At 44.7% G+C, this 14,504-nt stretch overlaps 1 protein-coding gene across 3 annotated transcripts in view; it reads left to right on the top strand.

The window, feature by feature from the left end:
* Positions 1 to 14,504, top strand: part of Inpp5b (inositol polyphosphate-5-phosphatase B) — a 69,833-nt gene that overhangs the window by 30,381 nt on the left and 24,948 nt on the right. For all 3 annotated transcript variants that reach the window (XM_026781935.1, XM_026781934.1, XM_026781936.1), the window contains 3 exons: positions 8,358 to 8,460; positions 12,119 to 12,286; positions 13,693 to 13,794. In XM_026781935.1, coding sequence (XP_026637736.1) covers positions 8,358 to 8,460; positions 12,119 to 12,286; positions 13,693 to 13,794 — 373 coding nt within the window. The remainder of the gene's footprint in view (positions 1 to 8,357; positions 8,461 to 12,118; positions 12,287 to 13,692; positions 13,795 to 14,504) is intronic.

Genomic DNA, 14,504 nt, shown 5'->3' with positions numbered 1-14,504 from the left:
CCAGGACAGGCTCCAAAGCCACAGAGAAACCCTGTCTAGAAAAACCAAAAAAAAAAAAAAGTAAAGAAGTAAATCTGGGTGTGGTGGCACATGCCTTTAATCTCAGCACTTGGGAGGTAGAGGCATATATATATCCCTCAAAGGGTTGGAGAGATGGCTCAGGGATTAAGAGCATTGGCTGTTCTTCCAGAGGTCCTGAGTTCAATTCCCAGCAACCACCTGGTGGCTCACAACCATCTGTAAAGAGATCTGGCTCCCTCTTCTGATGTGCAGGCATACATGCAGGCAGAACACTGTATACATAATAAGTATATCTTTTAAAGAAAATCCCTCAAAGTTGGACTGTAGAGATTGTAACTAGAGGTTTTTCTTCTGCCTACCAGTTCCTGAGGCTTCATATTAATTATAAATGTTTGGCCAATGGCTCAGGCTTACTACTAGCTAACTCATACATTAAAATTAACCCATTTCAAAAAAAAATTAACCCATTTCTATTAATCTGTGTGGTGACATGTGACCATGGCATTCCCTGTCTGCTGGCATGTTGTTCCTTAGGCAACTGGGTAGCATCTCCCAGACTCCACCCTTCACCTGCATCTCTGCTTGGATTTGCTGCCTGACTATCCTGCTTGCCATAGACAAAAGCAGCTTTATCAACCAATGAGAACAACACATATTCACAGCATACAGGATCCCACAACAAGAGATGGCTCAGCAGATAAAGGCACTTGCTGCCATGCCTGACAACCCGAGTTCAATTGCTGAGACCCAAGTGACAGAAGGAGAGAACCAGTTCCCACAAAGTTATCTTCTGACCCCCCTCTCCCCCAGACTTAAAGAACTGATTAAAGAGGGCTACAAGCTGGCTCAGCTGATAAAGCACTATTGTGCAAGCCCAGGAACCCACATAAAGGTGGGAGGAAAGAACCAACTTCACAGAGTTGTCCTGACTTCCTCCCAGTAATAAAGGGGAGGGAGAAGGACGTACAGAAGGGATGTGTGGAGGAGAAGTAAGCAGAGTAAGAGGGTAGAAGGAGAGGACCAGAGTAGCAGTTCTGAGTTGGAGTTGAAGGGAGTGTGGCTTACCAGATGCTGATGCAATTGTCAGGTGGGCTGAGATACACACAGGGTCAGGGGTATGGCAAAAAGGTAAATAGTTTTGGTGTGAGTGGCTTGAGGGCTCAGAGCAGTGGGGGTGATGGTGGGAAGTGCGGCTAGAGAGTCAGCCTGGGTTATTTATAGAGGACTTTGTATGTTAAATACACAGATGCTCAGGTTTTATTTCAAAGGTGACCCTTGTTATTGAGTGACTTTATACATACATGACCAGAGAATGGTGCTTTCTTCTGACTGTTGGTTCAGTGGGTTGAAGGTGGTGAATACAAGCCCAGGCTTTGCAGAAATCAAGGTAAGGCATGGCCATGGGATAGAGAAGAGGGTTAAAATAAAAATATTTAAGAGAGCCTGATGTGATGTGGCGCACGCCTTTAATCCTAGCACTCCAGAGGCAGAGGCTGGTGGAGCTCTGAGTTTGAGGCCAACCTGGTCTACATATGAAGTTCTAGGACAGCCAGGATTGCATAGTAAATTGCTATCTCTAAACAAATAAGTCAATAAGGACAATATTCCTAGACCTGGTAACTTAACACAAGAAGGAAGGAAAAATCTTGTCACCTCTTGGACGGGGTGACAGGGTTGGAGGGCTGAGGCTGGAGAGGGGCAGAGAGGAACTAGGGAAGCTCTGGCGAGAGGGAATAGTGGTGCCATGGAGCCGGAAATGCAGTTGACAGCCAGCTTCCATGCCAGGTCCTGGGGAGAAAAGGTTCCGAGAACTGCTCATGGCTGGAAATCCCCCAAATGGTGCTTCATAGTCACGAATGAAGATGGTCTGTCCCACGGAGAGAACAGGCAAGATGGAGCGGTACACGGCAGCTTCCACAGCGTATGTATTACTCTCAACCGTGGGCTGAGCCACACCCTCCGTAGATCACGCTAAGGGGCCTTTTCATCACATAGTCATTGTCACAGCTCCTTAGGCTCTTACAGAGCTCCATCCGCACATTTCCCAGCTGGCGATGTTAATGTCCCTATGTTAAAGAGAAGAAAGGAAGACCCAAATGAGGAAGTGACTTGCCATTTACACAGGAAGATGGTGGTAGAGTAGGCTATCTTCAGTTTCACTCTGAGACCATGGTGCAGGCCTGCTGTACCTTTTTACATCTGGGAGTAGCCCAGAGGGAGCCAGCCCTTCCTCCCCAGACTTACCTGTTAGTGGGATTGGCAGCCAGTGTGAGTGATTACACATCTTTCGTTGTTTTTCTGAGTTGGAGTCTCCTTGTAGCGTAGACTGACCTTGAACTTCTGATCCTACCTCCCCCGCCCACTAAGTGCTAGATTATAAGTGTGCACCACCACCAATTTTGGCTGGGGTGGGACCCAGAGCGCAAGCTCTCAACTGGGCCACATATTAGGCTTGATCGTAAATACTGTCTGAGTAAAATTGACTTGATATCAAATAATGATAGCAATAATAGGCAAACCTTTTTATTTTTAAGTTTATGCACACACACATGCATATGGAAGTGCTGAGAAAATAGGTAAGTCCCATGATGCTAGTGGAGCCCTAAATTCTTTTGTCTTCTTATTTTGTACTATAGAAAAGTTTTTCCTATAACCTAGGCTGCTCTCAAACTTGAGGCAATTCTTCTGCCCTGGCCTCCTGAGTGCTGGGATTACAGGCATGTGCCGCTATGCTCAGTGAGTATGAGGTTTATATTCTGCCCAGCTGGTTGAGTGCTGGTGCCATTTACTGGAATGCAAAAGATGAAGCCAGGGTGTGGGTGTAGGAACTGGAATCAGGTGGAAGGTAGAGAGCAGAAATGCAAATCTGAGAATTTGCTTAGTTTTTGGTTTATTTGAATGCCATGAGGCAAGTTTTATTTTCATTAATCATGCAGTTTTCCATAGTGTCCCAGGGTAAACTGGAGCAGTCTGACTGGGGGCTTCCTGAGGCCCAGAGGTCAGTGGCTTCATGCAGAGTACCTGGGTTCACAATGAAGTTTATTATTCACAGATTTTCCTCCAAGGCTTTCAGACGATGTAGATGGAGATTCTTAAGGGGTCTAGAAAATTCACTCTGCTTTTCCTGTTCAATAGTCTCCTTGATGGGTGGGGCATTCTCCCAAATCTTGGAGCACTTGAGAGATCACTGCTGTTCAAGGACAGCCTGAGCTTCTTAGAGAGAACTGACCTAAAGCAAGCAAGCAAACACACCAAGGCGTTATCCTGAACTCTTCCTTTTCCACACTAACACATACATTCAATTCATTGGCAAGTGAAGCGAGTTCTGCCTTCAAACCAAGTCCAGGAGTGCTCATCAAGACCACAGCAGCAGCTTCCTGTCCGTGCACCTCCTTACATCAGGCCTATTGTTAGTTTGCCACAGCCAGCCACAGCAAACCTTAAAGTACACAAGTGTATTAGGTGAGGTCATTTCTCTGCTTCAAATATTCAAATAACTTCCCTCTTTTATTTTTGTTACCTGTCTTTGAGGCAGGGTCTCTTACATAGCCATAACTCTGTCCTGGAACTCACTCTGTAGACCAGGCTGGTCTGGAACTCAGAGATCTGCCTGCCTCTGCCTCCTGAGTGCTGGGGTTAAAGGCGTGCGCCGTCACCACCTGCTTGGTGACAGGTTCTCTGTTTCTATCACTTGGGAGGCAGAGGCAAGTGGATCTTTATGAGTTCGAGGCCATTTGGAGGTCAGAGAATAGTTAGGGGGAGGTAGTTCACCACATGGGTCCCAGGAATTAAACTCGGATTGCCATGCTTGGTGTCAAGCGCCTTTGCCTACTGAGCCTTCTCACTGGATGGTGTATCTCCATTTTCCTTAGTGAGCTCTTAGCAAAGTTGACAGTCCCTCATGGTCAGCTTGTCTGCCATTTTCTCTAAGTGGTCAATGGAGCCCCACTCCTAACCTGTTCTCCTTGTGTTCGTTTGCATTTATGTAGCAAGAGACCCATGTGGAGGTGCTAGGGAGAAGGCCTAGAGGTTAAGAGCACTGGCTGCTCTTGCAGAGCGCCCAGGTTCAGTTTCCAGCACCCGCATGGTGGCCCACTGTTCCAGGAGATTCTATGCTGTCTTCTAACCTCCTTGGGCATCAGGCACACAGGTGGTGCACATACATACATGTAGGCAAGACATTCACACGCATAAGATGAAAAAAATCTTAGAGAGAGAGAGAGAGCAAGCCATGTGCATAGTTTTTTAAATCCTGAAACTGGCTGGGGAGATGTCTCCATGGGAAAAAGTGTTTAAAATTTCCAGCACTACCATCAAAAACAAATGAAAAATTAAACCTCGAGTCCAAATGAGGTTAAAGTCCGAGGGCAGAGCTGTCTCGCTTAGGATCTTGCTAGGGTATAGGTAGAAAAGGGAGGAACCCCCAAGGACTAGTTCCCAAAGAAAACAGTGACATCCATGAGGACTTACTTCAAAGGGGTGAGCGTGGACAGAGCCACAGACTGGTGGACTGCTGGGTCCAGCCATATGCTTATCACTTGCTGTAAACAGCAGGCAATGGCAGGGCTGAGATGAGGCTGGGCTACAGAGGTCGAGAAGACAGGAGAAGATGGCTCGTAGGAGCCCAGGCCCCTGTAGCAGGAGGGAACAGTGTATGGTCAAGGGTATAAGTTATCAACATGACTCGTCACGGGTGAGCCTGACCATTTGGCACATTTCTGCCCCACAAAGCTTTGATTTTCCTCCTTTGTGTGCTTCATCATTTGGAAGGGAGTCTCTCTGTACACCCTAAGGAGTATGTATGGAGTTAGCTTCCTCTCTGAAGGAAGCCGCCATACGAGTGAGCTTCTTGGAATTCTGGGGAGAGTTATGTCTTCTCACTTGTTTTATTATCTTGGTGATTATTTGGTGTTTATTTACATATTTTTAGCGCTTTCCTACTTTCTAGTGCTGTTGGGTTTCAGGCCCACTTTGTGTGTTTCCTTCTCAGTCCCCAAATAACCATACTTCTCAGGGGCCCAGTGTTGGAAAATAGTATTAGAAGCTAAGGGCTCTCATCAAGTGTACTAATTGCTCTTGGTATGTTGTTCTTGCTTCTCAGATTGTTGGCAGAGGCTGCTAGTTAGTACCCGGCCGCTTAGCCCCAAAATAATCACACAGAAACTATATTATTTAAATCACTGCTTGGCCTATTAGCTCTAACTTCTTATTGGCTAACTCTTATATCTTAATTTAACCCATTTCTATTAGTCTGTGTATTGCCACGTGGCTGTGGTTTACCAGCTAAAGTTCCCTCTGCCTCTGGTGGGGCTACATGGCTTCTCTCTGACTCTGCCCTTCTTTCTCCCAGCATTTAGCTTAGTTTCCCTGCCTGACTAAGTTTTGCCCTGCTATAGGTCCAGAGCACTTTCTTTATTCATTAGTGGTAATCACAGCATACAGAGGGAAATCCCACATCATCAGATGACAGCAAAAGAATTGTGTTTGTGGAGGAAGTCACAGGTTTGGTTTTGTTTTGTTTTGTTTTTCATTTTCTTTGAGAAAGGATCTCATGAATCCTAGACTCAAATTCACTGTGTAGTTGAAGGTGATTTTGAACTTCTGACTTCCGGTCTCCACCTAGGATTGCTATAAATTCTGGAACTTGTTCTGTACACTAAGCTGGCCTTGAATTTACAGAGCTCCTCCTGTATCTGCTTCCCAAATGCTGGGTTTGAGGGCGTGTACCACTGCTGCATGGCAAGATTTATTTATTAAATGAATTTTTTATGAGTATGTGTGCCTTGCTTATATGTATGTATATGCACCACATGCATGTCTGGTGGCTGCAGAGATAAGAAAAGGGCATTGGATCCCTGCGATTGGAGTTACAGGGGATTGTGAGCTGCCATGTGCATGCCTAGAATCTAACCTGGGTCTTCTGCAAGAACAAGAAGTACTCTTAACCACTCAGCCAGCTCTCCAGCCCCCTCCCTTTTTCTTGGTGTCTTTATAATCCATAGTGCATTCCTTGTTTGTTTGGGTCAAGGTTTCACATTGTAGCCCAGGCTGGCCTGGAATTTGTGGTAATCCTGCCTTAGCCTACCAAGGGCGAAGATTACTATATGTATCATTATACTTGTCTTGCATTCCTTTTGTGTGTATATGTGTAGTTCATGCATGTCTTCGTCAGAGTTTCATTGCTATGAAGAGATGTCGTGACCATAACTACTCTTAGAAAGGAAAGTATTTAATTGGTGCTATATACAGTTTCAGAGGTTTAGTCCGTTATCATCATGGTGGGAAGCATGGCAGTGTGCAGACAGACATGGTGCTGGAGAGGCAACTGAGAGTTCTGCATCTGGATTGGCAGGCCGCAGAAAGAGAAAGTGAGCCACTGGGCCTTGCTTGAGCTTCTGAAACCTCAAAGTTCACCTACAGTGATACACTTCCACTAAACAAGGCCACACCTATTCTCACAAGGCCACACCTCCTAATCCCTGCCAAGTGGTGCCCCTCCATAATGACCAAGCACCCAGATATATGAGCCTAGGGGGGCCGTTCTTATTCAAGCCACCACACGTTGAGTGTGCAGGTGTGCATGCTGTGCCAGGTGAGATGTTGAGTGTCTTCTGCTGTCACTGTCTGCCTCTTTGCCTTGAGACAGGGTCTCACTGAACCCGAAGAAAGCTCAACATTTCAGCTAGGCTGGCTAGCCAGTAAGTTCTTAGAATCCATCCACTTGTCTTCCCCTTACAATGCTGGAGTCACAAGCACGTGTTTGACTTTTTTAAATGGGTTCTAGGGGTTTGAGCTGTTTTTCGTGCTTGTAGAGCAAGTGTTGTGTGCTGGTCTTTCTTTGGACTGCCAGTACCCGAATAATGACACAGAGACTTTTCATTAGTGGTAAAAGCTTGGCCTTAGCTTAGGCTTGTTCCCAACTAGCTCTTAAAACTTAAATTAATCCACTTATATTAATATATGTTCTGCCATGTGGCTTGTTACCTTTCCTTCATATTGTATGTTTGACTTCTCTGAATCTCACTGGTGAATCCCTGCCTCTCTGATTCTTCCCTCTAGTTCCTCTCTCTTCCTGGAAGTCCTGCCTGTCCTCTCCTACTCAGCTATTGGCCATTCAGCTCTTTATTAAACCAACCAGAAGGTGCCTTGGCAGAGACATCTTCACAGCATACAAAAAGATTATCCTGGGCTGGAGAGATGGCTTAGAGGTTAAGAGAACTGACTGCTGTTCCGGAGGTTCTGAGTTCAATTCCCAGCAACCACATGAAGGCTCACACCCATTATAATGAGATCTGAGATCTGGTGCCCAGAACACCATATACATAATAAATAAATTAAAAAAAAATTATCCCACAACGGGTGTTGTTACCCACTGAGTCACCTTCCCAGTTCCTCCACCTTGTTTTTGGTTTATTTCCTTGTTTGTTTGAGATAAGTTTTGAGTTAAGATCTCACTACACACACACACACACACACACACACACACACACACACACACGTATGTATATATATTTGTCAGACCTAGAATTCTCTAAATACACTAGGCTGGCCTTGAACTTACAGAGATCCACCTGCCTCTGCATTCTGAATGCTGGGATTAAAGTTGTGCACTACTATGCCCAGCCAATTTTCTTTCTTTTTAAAGATTTGTCTTTAGTATTTTTAATTATGCATATTTGTGTGTGTTGAAGTTTGGGTAGTTGGTACGGATATGTGCAGGTGAGTGAGTGCCCTTGCCCTCTGAGGCCAGAGACATAGATTTCCCAGAGTGGGAGTTACAATTACAGCTGGGATTTTGAGCCACCTATATGGGTGCTGGGAACCCAAGTCTGGCCCTGTGGTAGAGCAGTATGTACTTTTAACTGCTGAGCCATCGCTTCAACCCCTAATTTTCTTTTTTCTTTTCTCTTTTCTTTTCTTTCTTTTTCTTCTTTTGGTTTGGTTTGGCTGGTTGGTTTTTTTTTTGTTTGTTTGTTTTATTTTGTTTTTTGAGTCAGGGTTTCTCTGGGTAGCCCAGGCTGTCCTGGAAATAACTCTGTAGACCAGGCTGACCTCAAGCTCAGAGATATACCCATCTCTGCCTCTCGAGTGCTGGGATTAAAGGTGTATGCCATCACCACCTGGCTAATTTTTCTTTCTACATTTATCTTGCTTTTAACAAATCTCTTCCAAACTGGGCAGTGGTGGCGCATACCATCTGAGGGCAAGCATGGGCTTTGCAGGGTTTCCAAGCAGGATGCAGACTGCTAGTGGTTCCTTGGCGAGCGTCTAGAAGCTGTGGTCTGTGTGTATACTTTATACTATCACACTAATATACTTTAATTTCTTCTCCTCAGGTGGCTCCAACTTGGACAGCTCAAGGACAAATGGGAGAGGCCTGCTTATGGACCAGAGCTCTGGGGCCAGGTGTTCAGATAAGCCAGAAAACTGCCCCACAAGGTAACGCAACCTTCACTTCATTTGTATCTCTTATGAGTGAGACTGTATTCATCAGAGAATCTCTCAACTGTGTATAACATAAATTGTTCCAAGTGGCTGAAGCCTAAGAAATGTCCCTGATGTGTGTGACACAGCTCTCTTACTGTGTAAGCTGCATCCACTTATAGGGACTGTTGTTTACGTCAGAGTTCTGTACTTTACTGTTTTAGAGCTGAGGAGATTCAGGTGACAAGTGATAAGTGGGTGGAGAGATGGCTCGGTAGTTAAGAGCACTGGTGCTTTTATGGAGAACTCAGGTTTGATTCCCGGCAACCACATGGCTCCAGGGGTCTGATGCTCTCTTCTGGGAATTGTGCTCACGTGTACATATCCTTAGGGAGACACGTGCGCATACTTAAAAATAATAAAATAGATCTTAGAAAAAAAAAAGAGGAGAGAGATGCCGAGCAGTGGTGGCACATATTGTTAATCCCAGTACTTAGGAGACAGAAGCAGGAATAGCTCTGTGAGTTTGAGGCCAGCTTGATCTACAGAGTGAGTTCCAAGACAGCCAGGGCAACACAGAGAAACCCTGTCTCAAAAAAAAAAATTAAAAGAAAGAAAGAAAGACTAGAGACTACATAGGTTGGCTAGAGGGGATGACCCAGTAGACAAAGCATTGTCTCACTAATCTGAGTTCAGATTCCCAGAACCTGTGTTAATTTTTTTTTTAAATAAGACACTCGAACTTGAACTTGTAAGCGCTCTAACACTCTTGCAGAGATTTAGAAAATGTTTTGGAGAGATATTTTGGCAGTGTAGAGCACTTACTGTGCTATTGTGAGAGCCAGAGTCTAGATCTCAAGACCTGAGTAACCAACCAGCTATTCAGTGAACACGTGTTTTTCTGAGACAGGGTTTCTCTGTAGCTTTGGTGCCTGTCCTGGAACTAGCTCTGTAGACCAGGGTGGCCTCAAACTCACAGCAGTGAAAACATTTGTAATCCAGGTCCCAGGACAGGAGGATGGGGCACGGAAACAGGAGGGTTACTGGAACTTGCTGCCTTCCACTCCAGCTTAGCAAACAGGAGCCTTAGGTTCAGGGAGAAAGCTATTCCAGCCTGCCTGAGGGCCTAGAGATGGAGAGGAAGAACAGTGCCCTCTTCTGGCCATGTGTGCATACAAACAGATAATTTAAAAAAATTTAAACCCAGCAAAGGTGGCTCACTCCTTTAATCCTGGGGTGGGTAGAGGCAGGTGGAGCTTTGTGAATTCAAGGCCACTCTGGTCTTTGCATGATTTACAGGCCATTCCTCCATACAGCAAAATTCTGTTTTAAAAAAACAAGAAAAAAGATAAGAAACTGAAAATGTTTTATTCCCTCCTCACATTCTTTTTATACTTTCCTGACTTGGAAAACACTTATTTTTTTCTTTACCTCTCTCCCATCATGTACATTGTATTTAGTGTGTTTTCTAAGTGTCTCCCACTGATGGTAGAATCATATTGTCAAGATAAAATACATTTTGGTCAGTATTTTAGTTACACTTAAGCAACAATGAGAAACCCCCAAATTTGAATGTATTCAGAAATCCACCATTCTCAAAACATTTTGGTATCTATGTTATATATTCTTAAATTTTTTTTTGAGACACGGTTTCTCTATGTATCCCTCACTGTCATTGAGCTTGCTCTGTGGACCAGGCTGGCCTTGAACTCACAGAGATCCGCCTGCCTCTGCCTCCCAAGTGCTGGGATTAAAAGTGTGCACATCCATGCCCCACTTTAAGACTTTTTTTTAAGGGTTTATTTTATGTGAATGAGTGTTTTGTCTGTGTGTCTGTGTGTATGTATCTGATGCCCTCAGGTTGGAAGACAGCACCAATATCTGGAACTGGAGTTACAGACAGTTGTGAGCCATCAACTGAACTTGATTTCTCTACAAGAGCAACAGGTGTTCTTAACCACTGAGCCATCTCCCCAGTCACACCCCTGTCCTTATTTTTCTTGAGACAGGGTCTCTATGTAGCCCTGGCTATCCTAGACTATCCTAGATGGCCTTGAACTCAGAGGTCTGCCTGCCTCTGGCTTCCCAGTGCTGAGATTAACATGTACCAACCACCATGTGCTGTATATATAACCATAGTTGATATAGAAGTAACGGTGGTACTATATTCATGTGTTATCTTAGTCAGTGTTCTGTTGTGAAGAGACACCGTGACCAAAGCAACTGTTAGAGAGGAAAGCATTTAATTGGGGCTTGCTTACAGTTTCTGAGGTTTAGTCCTCCATCATCATGGTGGGGAGCATGATGGCATGCAGGCTGGAGCAGTAGCTGAGACTTACATCCTGATCCATAGGCAGCAGGAAGAGAGCTTGGGCCTGGTGTGGGCTTTTGAAACCTCAAAGCCCACCTCTAGTGTTATACTCCTCCAACAAGGCCACACCCACCGCAACAAAGCCACACCTCCTCCAACAAAGCCACACCTCCTCCAAAAAAGCCACACCTTCTAATCCTTCTAATCCTTTCACATAGTGCCATTCCCTGGTAAGTAATTAAACATTCAAATATACGAGCCTGTGGGGGCTGTTCTTATTCAAACCGCCACACTTGTCATTTAGTCAGTGCTGGGAATGGCTTCTAGAGCCTTGTATACTTTAGTTCATTAAGACATCTTCAACGAGTTTCTTTGGTTATAACATAGGATCCTGGTAAATGAATATGTCTTGTTTTTCTTATGTTAACTCTTGAATTACATATATATATCTCCTGACTATAAATACTATATAATAGTACAGTCTAGCCGGGCGGTGGTGGCGCATGCCTTTAATCCCAGCACTCGGGAGGCAGAGGCAGGCGGATCTCTGTGAGTTCGAGACCAGCCTGGTCTACAAGAGCTAGTTCCAGGACAGGCTCCAAAACCACAGAGAAACCCTGTCTTGAAAAACCAAAAAACAAAAAAACAAAAAAAAATAGTACAGTCTAAATTTCCATTGCCTTTTTTTTAAGTGATGGTCTTATTTATACTTTTTTTAAAAGATTTATTTATTTATTATGTATATAGTATTCTGCCTGCATGTGTCCTTGCAGGCCAGAAGAGGGCACCAGATTTTATTACATGTGATTGTGAGCCACCATGTGGTTGCTGAGAATTGAACTCAGGACCTCTGGAAGAACAGTTAGTGCCCTTAAACTGCTGAGCCATCTCTCCACCCTTCCATTGCCTTTTTATTTTGGCTTATTCCACCGGGTGCAGAGGACCTTACATTCTTGCTCTCTGAGGCACAAAGGTGCAGAAAGATTGCTGTCACATCTGAGTTCCAGTCCCTCCAACAGGAATTCTACGTTTGTAGTGCTAGGGCTTGAACTCAGGGCCTTGTGCACACAAGTTGAGTGCTCTGCCTACTGAGCTTTGTCCCTAGTCTTCCTTCTTTTTTCATTTAAGGTCCCTTTGTGACCTAGGATTCTATGAATATATTATCAGAAAAAAATCTCTAGACCAATATACTGTGTAATTGACGTATCAGTTTACTCAATCTCCCACTTGTTATTAGCAATAAGTTTAACTTGAACTCCTTTATTCTGTGTGATCCATGCACTAAAGTGTGGGAACATCTCGCTTTATATTTCTTTTCCATGCCAGACTCAACATGTGACTAAAATGCTTTTATTTTTCCAGACAGAATAAATCTAAGTCTGAAATTACTGACATGGTTCGCTCCTCCACAATCACGGTATCAGACAAGGCTCACATTTTATCCATGCAGAAGTTTGGACTGCGAGACACAATCGTGAAATCACATCTGGTGCAGAAGGAAGAGGATTATACTTACATCCAGAACTTCAGGTAGCTACCTAGGTTCTCACAGTTTTCTTTGGAGACTGGTGTCACTGTATAGTCCTGACTGGCCTGGGACTTGTCCTGTAGACCAGGCTGGCTCCAAACTCACAGAAAGTCCCCTGCCTCTGTTTATGGAATGTTGAGGTTTTAAGATGTACATCAATGGTTTTTCAAGGCAAAATGACCATTCTGCTCTCTGGAATTTAAGCATCTGCCTCACAAACCTTAGATTTGGAAGGAAATTATTCTGTTTGATGTTTTTCCTTTTCAAAAAGTATCATTGCATTCCCTTTTTGAGGGGGAATGGGGGAGGGTATGTCTCCCTATGTTATCCAGCTTGCTTTAGAACTTAAAGAGTCAAGTCATCCTCCTGTTTCAGCTGTACAAATGCAGGGTTAGAGATACATGCCACTGTGCCCATTCTGGTTGCTCTTCATGGGCAGGTGTCTGAACATGCCGTGTCTCCTCTGGGCAGGCTCCGTGGTTGATGGGTTGAGTGGCACAGCTCTTGGTGGCTGCAGAGATATTTACAGGGATAAATGAGTCCAGAACAAAGAGTAGTACCCGAGTCTCCAGTACCTGCCTGAGGCTTTCTGTTCCCATGGTCACTCCAGGCCTTTGAAGAAAGCCATTGAAAATGAAACTTGTTGACGTTCAGTAATCCCGTTAGCTGGGCTTTCTAAACATTAAATGAGGGAAGCTTTTAGAGTTCTGCTGGAGCTTTAAAACTCATTGCCCTGGGACCATTGTTTCTAGGTGAAGACATGACCTCTGGCCGCTCCTGCCACTTTCTTGTCATCTTACCATCTTTTTCCTTTCAGTGGCTCCCACTGAACCAAGCCATTTTTATGGCTTATGAGTCCACAATGGCTATTTAAGGAAAGGAGGGATGTTCAGAGAAGGCTGGCCTGCGTGCTTATTTGTTTGTGTGTTTGAGATAGTGTCTCACCATGCAGCCATGACTGCCGTAAACTCAGTTTGCAGCCCAGGCTGGTCTTGAACTCACAGCTGTCTTCCTTCCTTGCTGTTTCAAGTGCTGGAATTACAAGCATGTGCCACCACACCTGGCTTGGAGAAGACCTATACTGTTTTCAGTTATCACAGAGGCAGACTGTTAGTCACCCATTGGTGCTATAATTATTGGAGATGAAATAGGACATTTCTTTATGTGTTCTCTTGTTTGTTTTTTTGAGACAAGGTTTCTCTGTATAGCCTTGGCCGTCCTCTAGCTCTGTAGACCAGGCTGCCCTGACACTCACAGAGATCCGCCTTCATCTGCCTCACAAGTGCTGTGACTAAAGGTGTGTGCCACCACTGCCAGACCATCTCTCATGTCTTAAGATGCCATTTCACAGAGACTGAACCTCAGACTTACTGTTTCTAGGTCACTGATTGAGTCTCTTTGGTGACAGGTTTTTTGTAGGTACATACAATGTGAACGGACAGTCTCCCAAAGAATGCCTCCGGCCCTGGCTGAGCCACAGCGCCCAGGCCCCAGATGTGTACTGTGTGGGGTGAGTGCTCCTCCTCTGTTGTTCCCAGTTCTTAAGAATAGAGAGGCACGCTGATGGAGCGGGGGTGTGAACTGAGCTAAGTCTTCATAGCAGGTGAAGGGATGGAAATGATGAGCTCAGCTCAGGGACAGCTGCTTCTCAGTTTGCTCTTCTTCCTGATAAACAGAGGTCTGGCTGTGTACTGTGCTTGGTATTTAAATGCTAATATTAATTTAGTATAACCTTCTGTTAAAAACTGGTGTGTCATTACTTGACATTCAACACATTTTTGGTCACAAAGCAAAAAATAATTTTGCCAGAAAAGGAAGGTTCCCTGAAGTCTTATCAGTTAGTCAGTTTTGTGTGTGTGTGTGTGTGTGTGTGTGTGTGTGTGTGTGTGTGTGCATTTGTATAGGAGCCAGAGGACAATCTGTTATTCCTTAGCACATGTGCACGCGCATGCGTGTGTGTGCATGTGTGTGTGCATGCATTTGTATGGGAGCCAGAGGACAATCTGTTGTTCCTTAGTATACATGCGCACGTGCGTGCGTGTGTATGTGTGCGTGTGTGTGTGTACACATACATGACAGACAGATAGACAAGAGTTCTCTCTAGTCTGGAGCCTTAGGGCTAGACTGACTGACCAGCAAGCCCCACGAGTCTGCCTGCCCATTTCTGCCTCTCAGCCCTGGGTGTGGGTCACCATGCCCTTCATTTTTTTTTTTTTTTTT

The sequence above is a fragment of the Microtus ochrogaster genome, chromosome 10 (genome assembly GCF_000317375.1).
Source record: "Microtus ochrogaster isolate Prairie Vole_2 chromosome 10, MicOch1.0, whole genome shotgun sequence".
Lineage (NCBI taxonomy): Eukaryota > Metazoa > Chordata > Mammalia > Rodentia > Cricetidae > Microtus > Microtus ochrogaster.
Note: the sequence above shows the minus strand (reverse complement) of the source record. Positions and strands in the feature narration are given on the sequence as shown.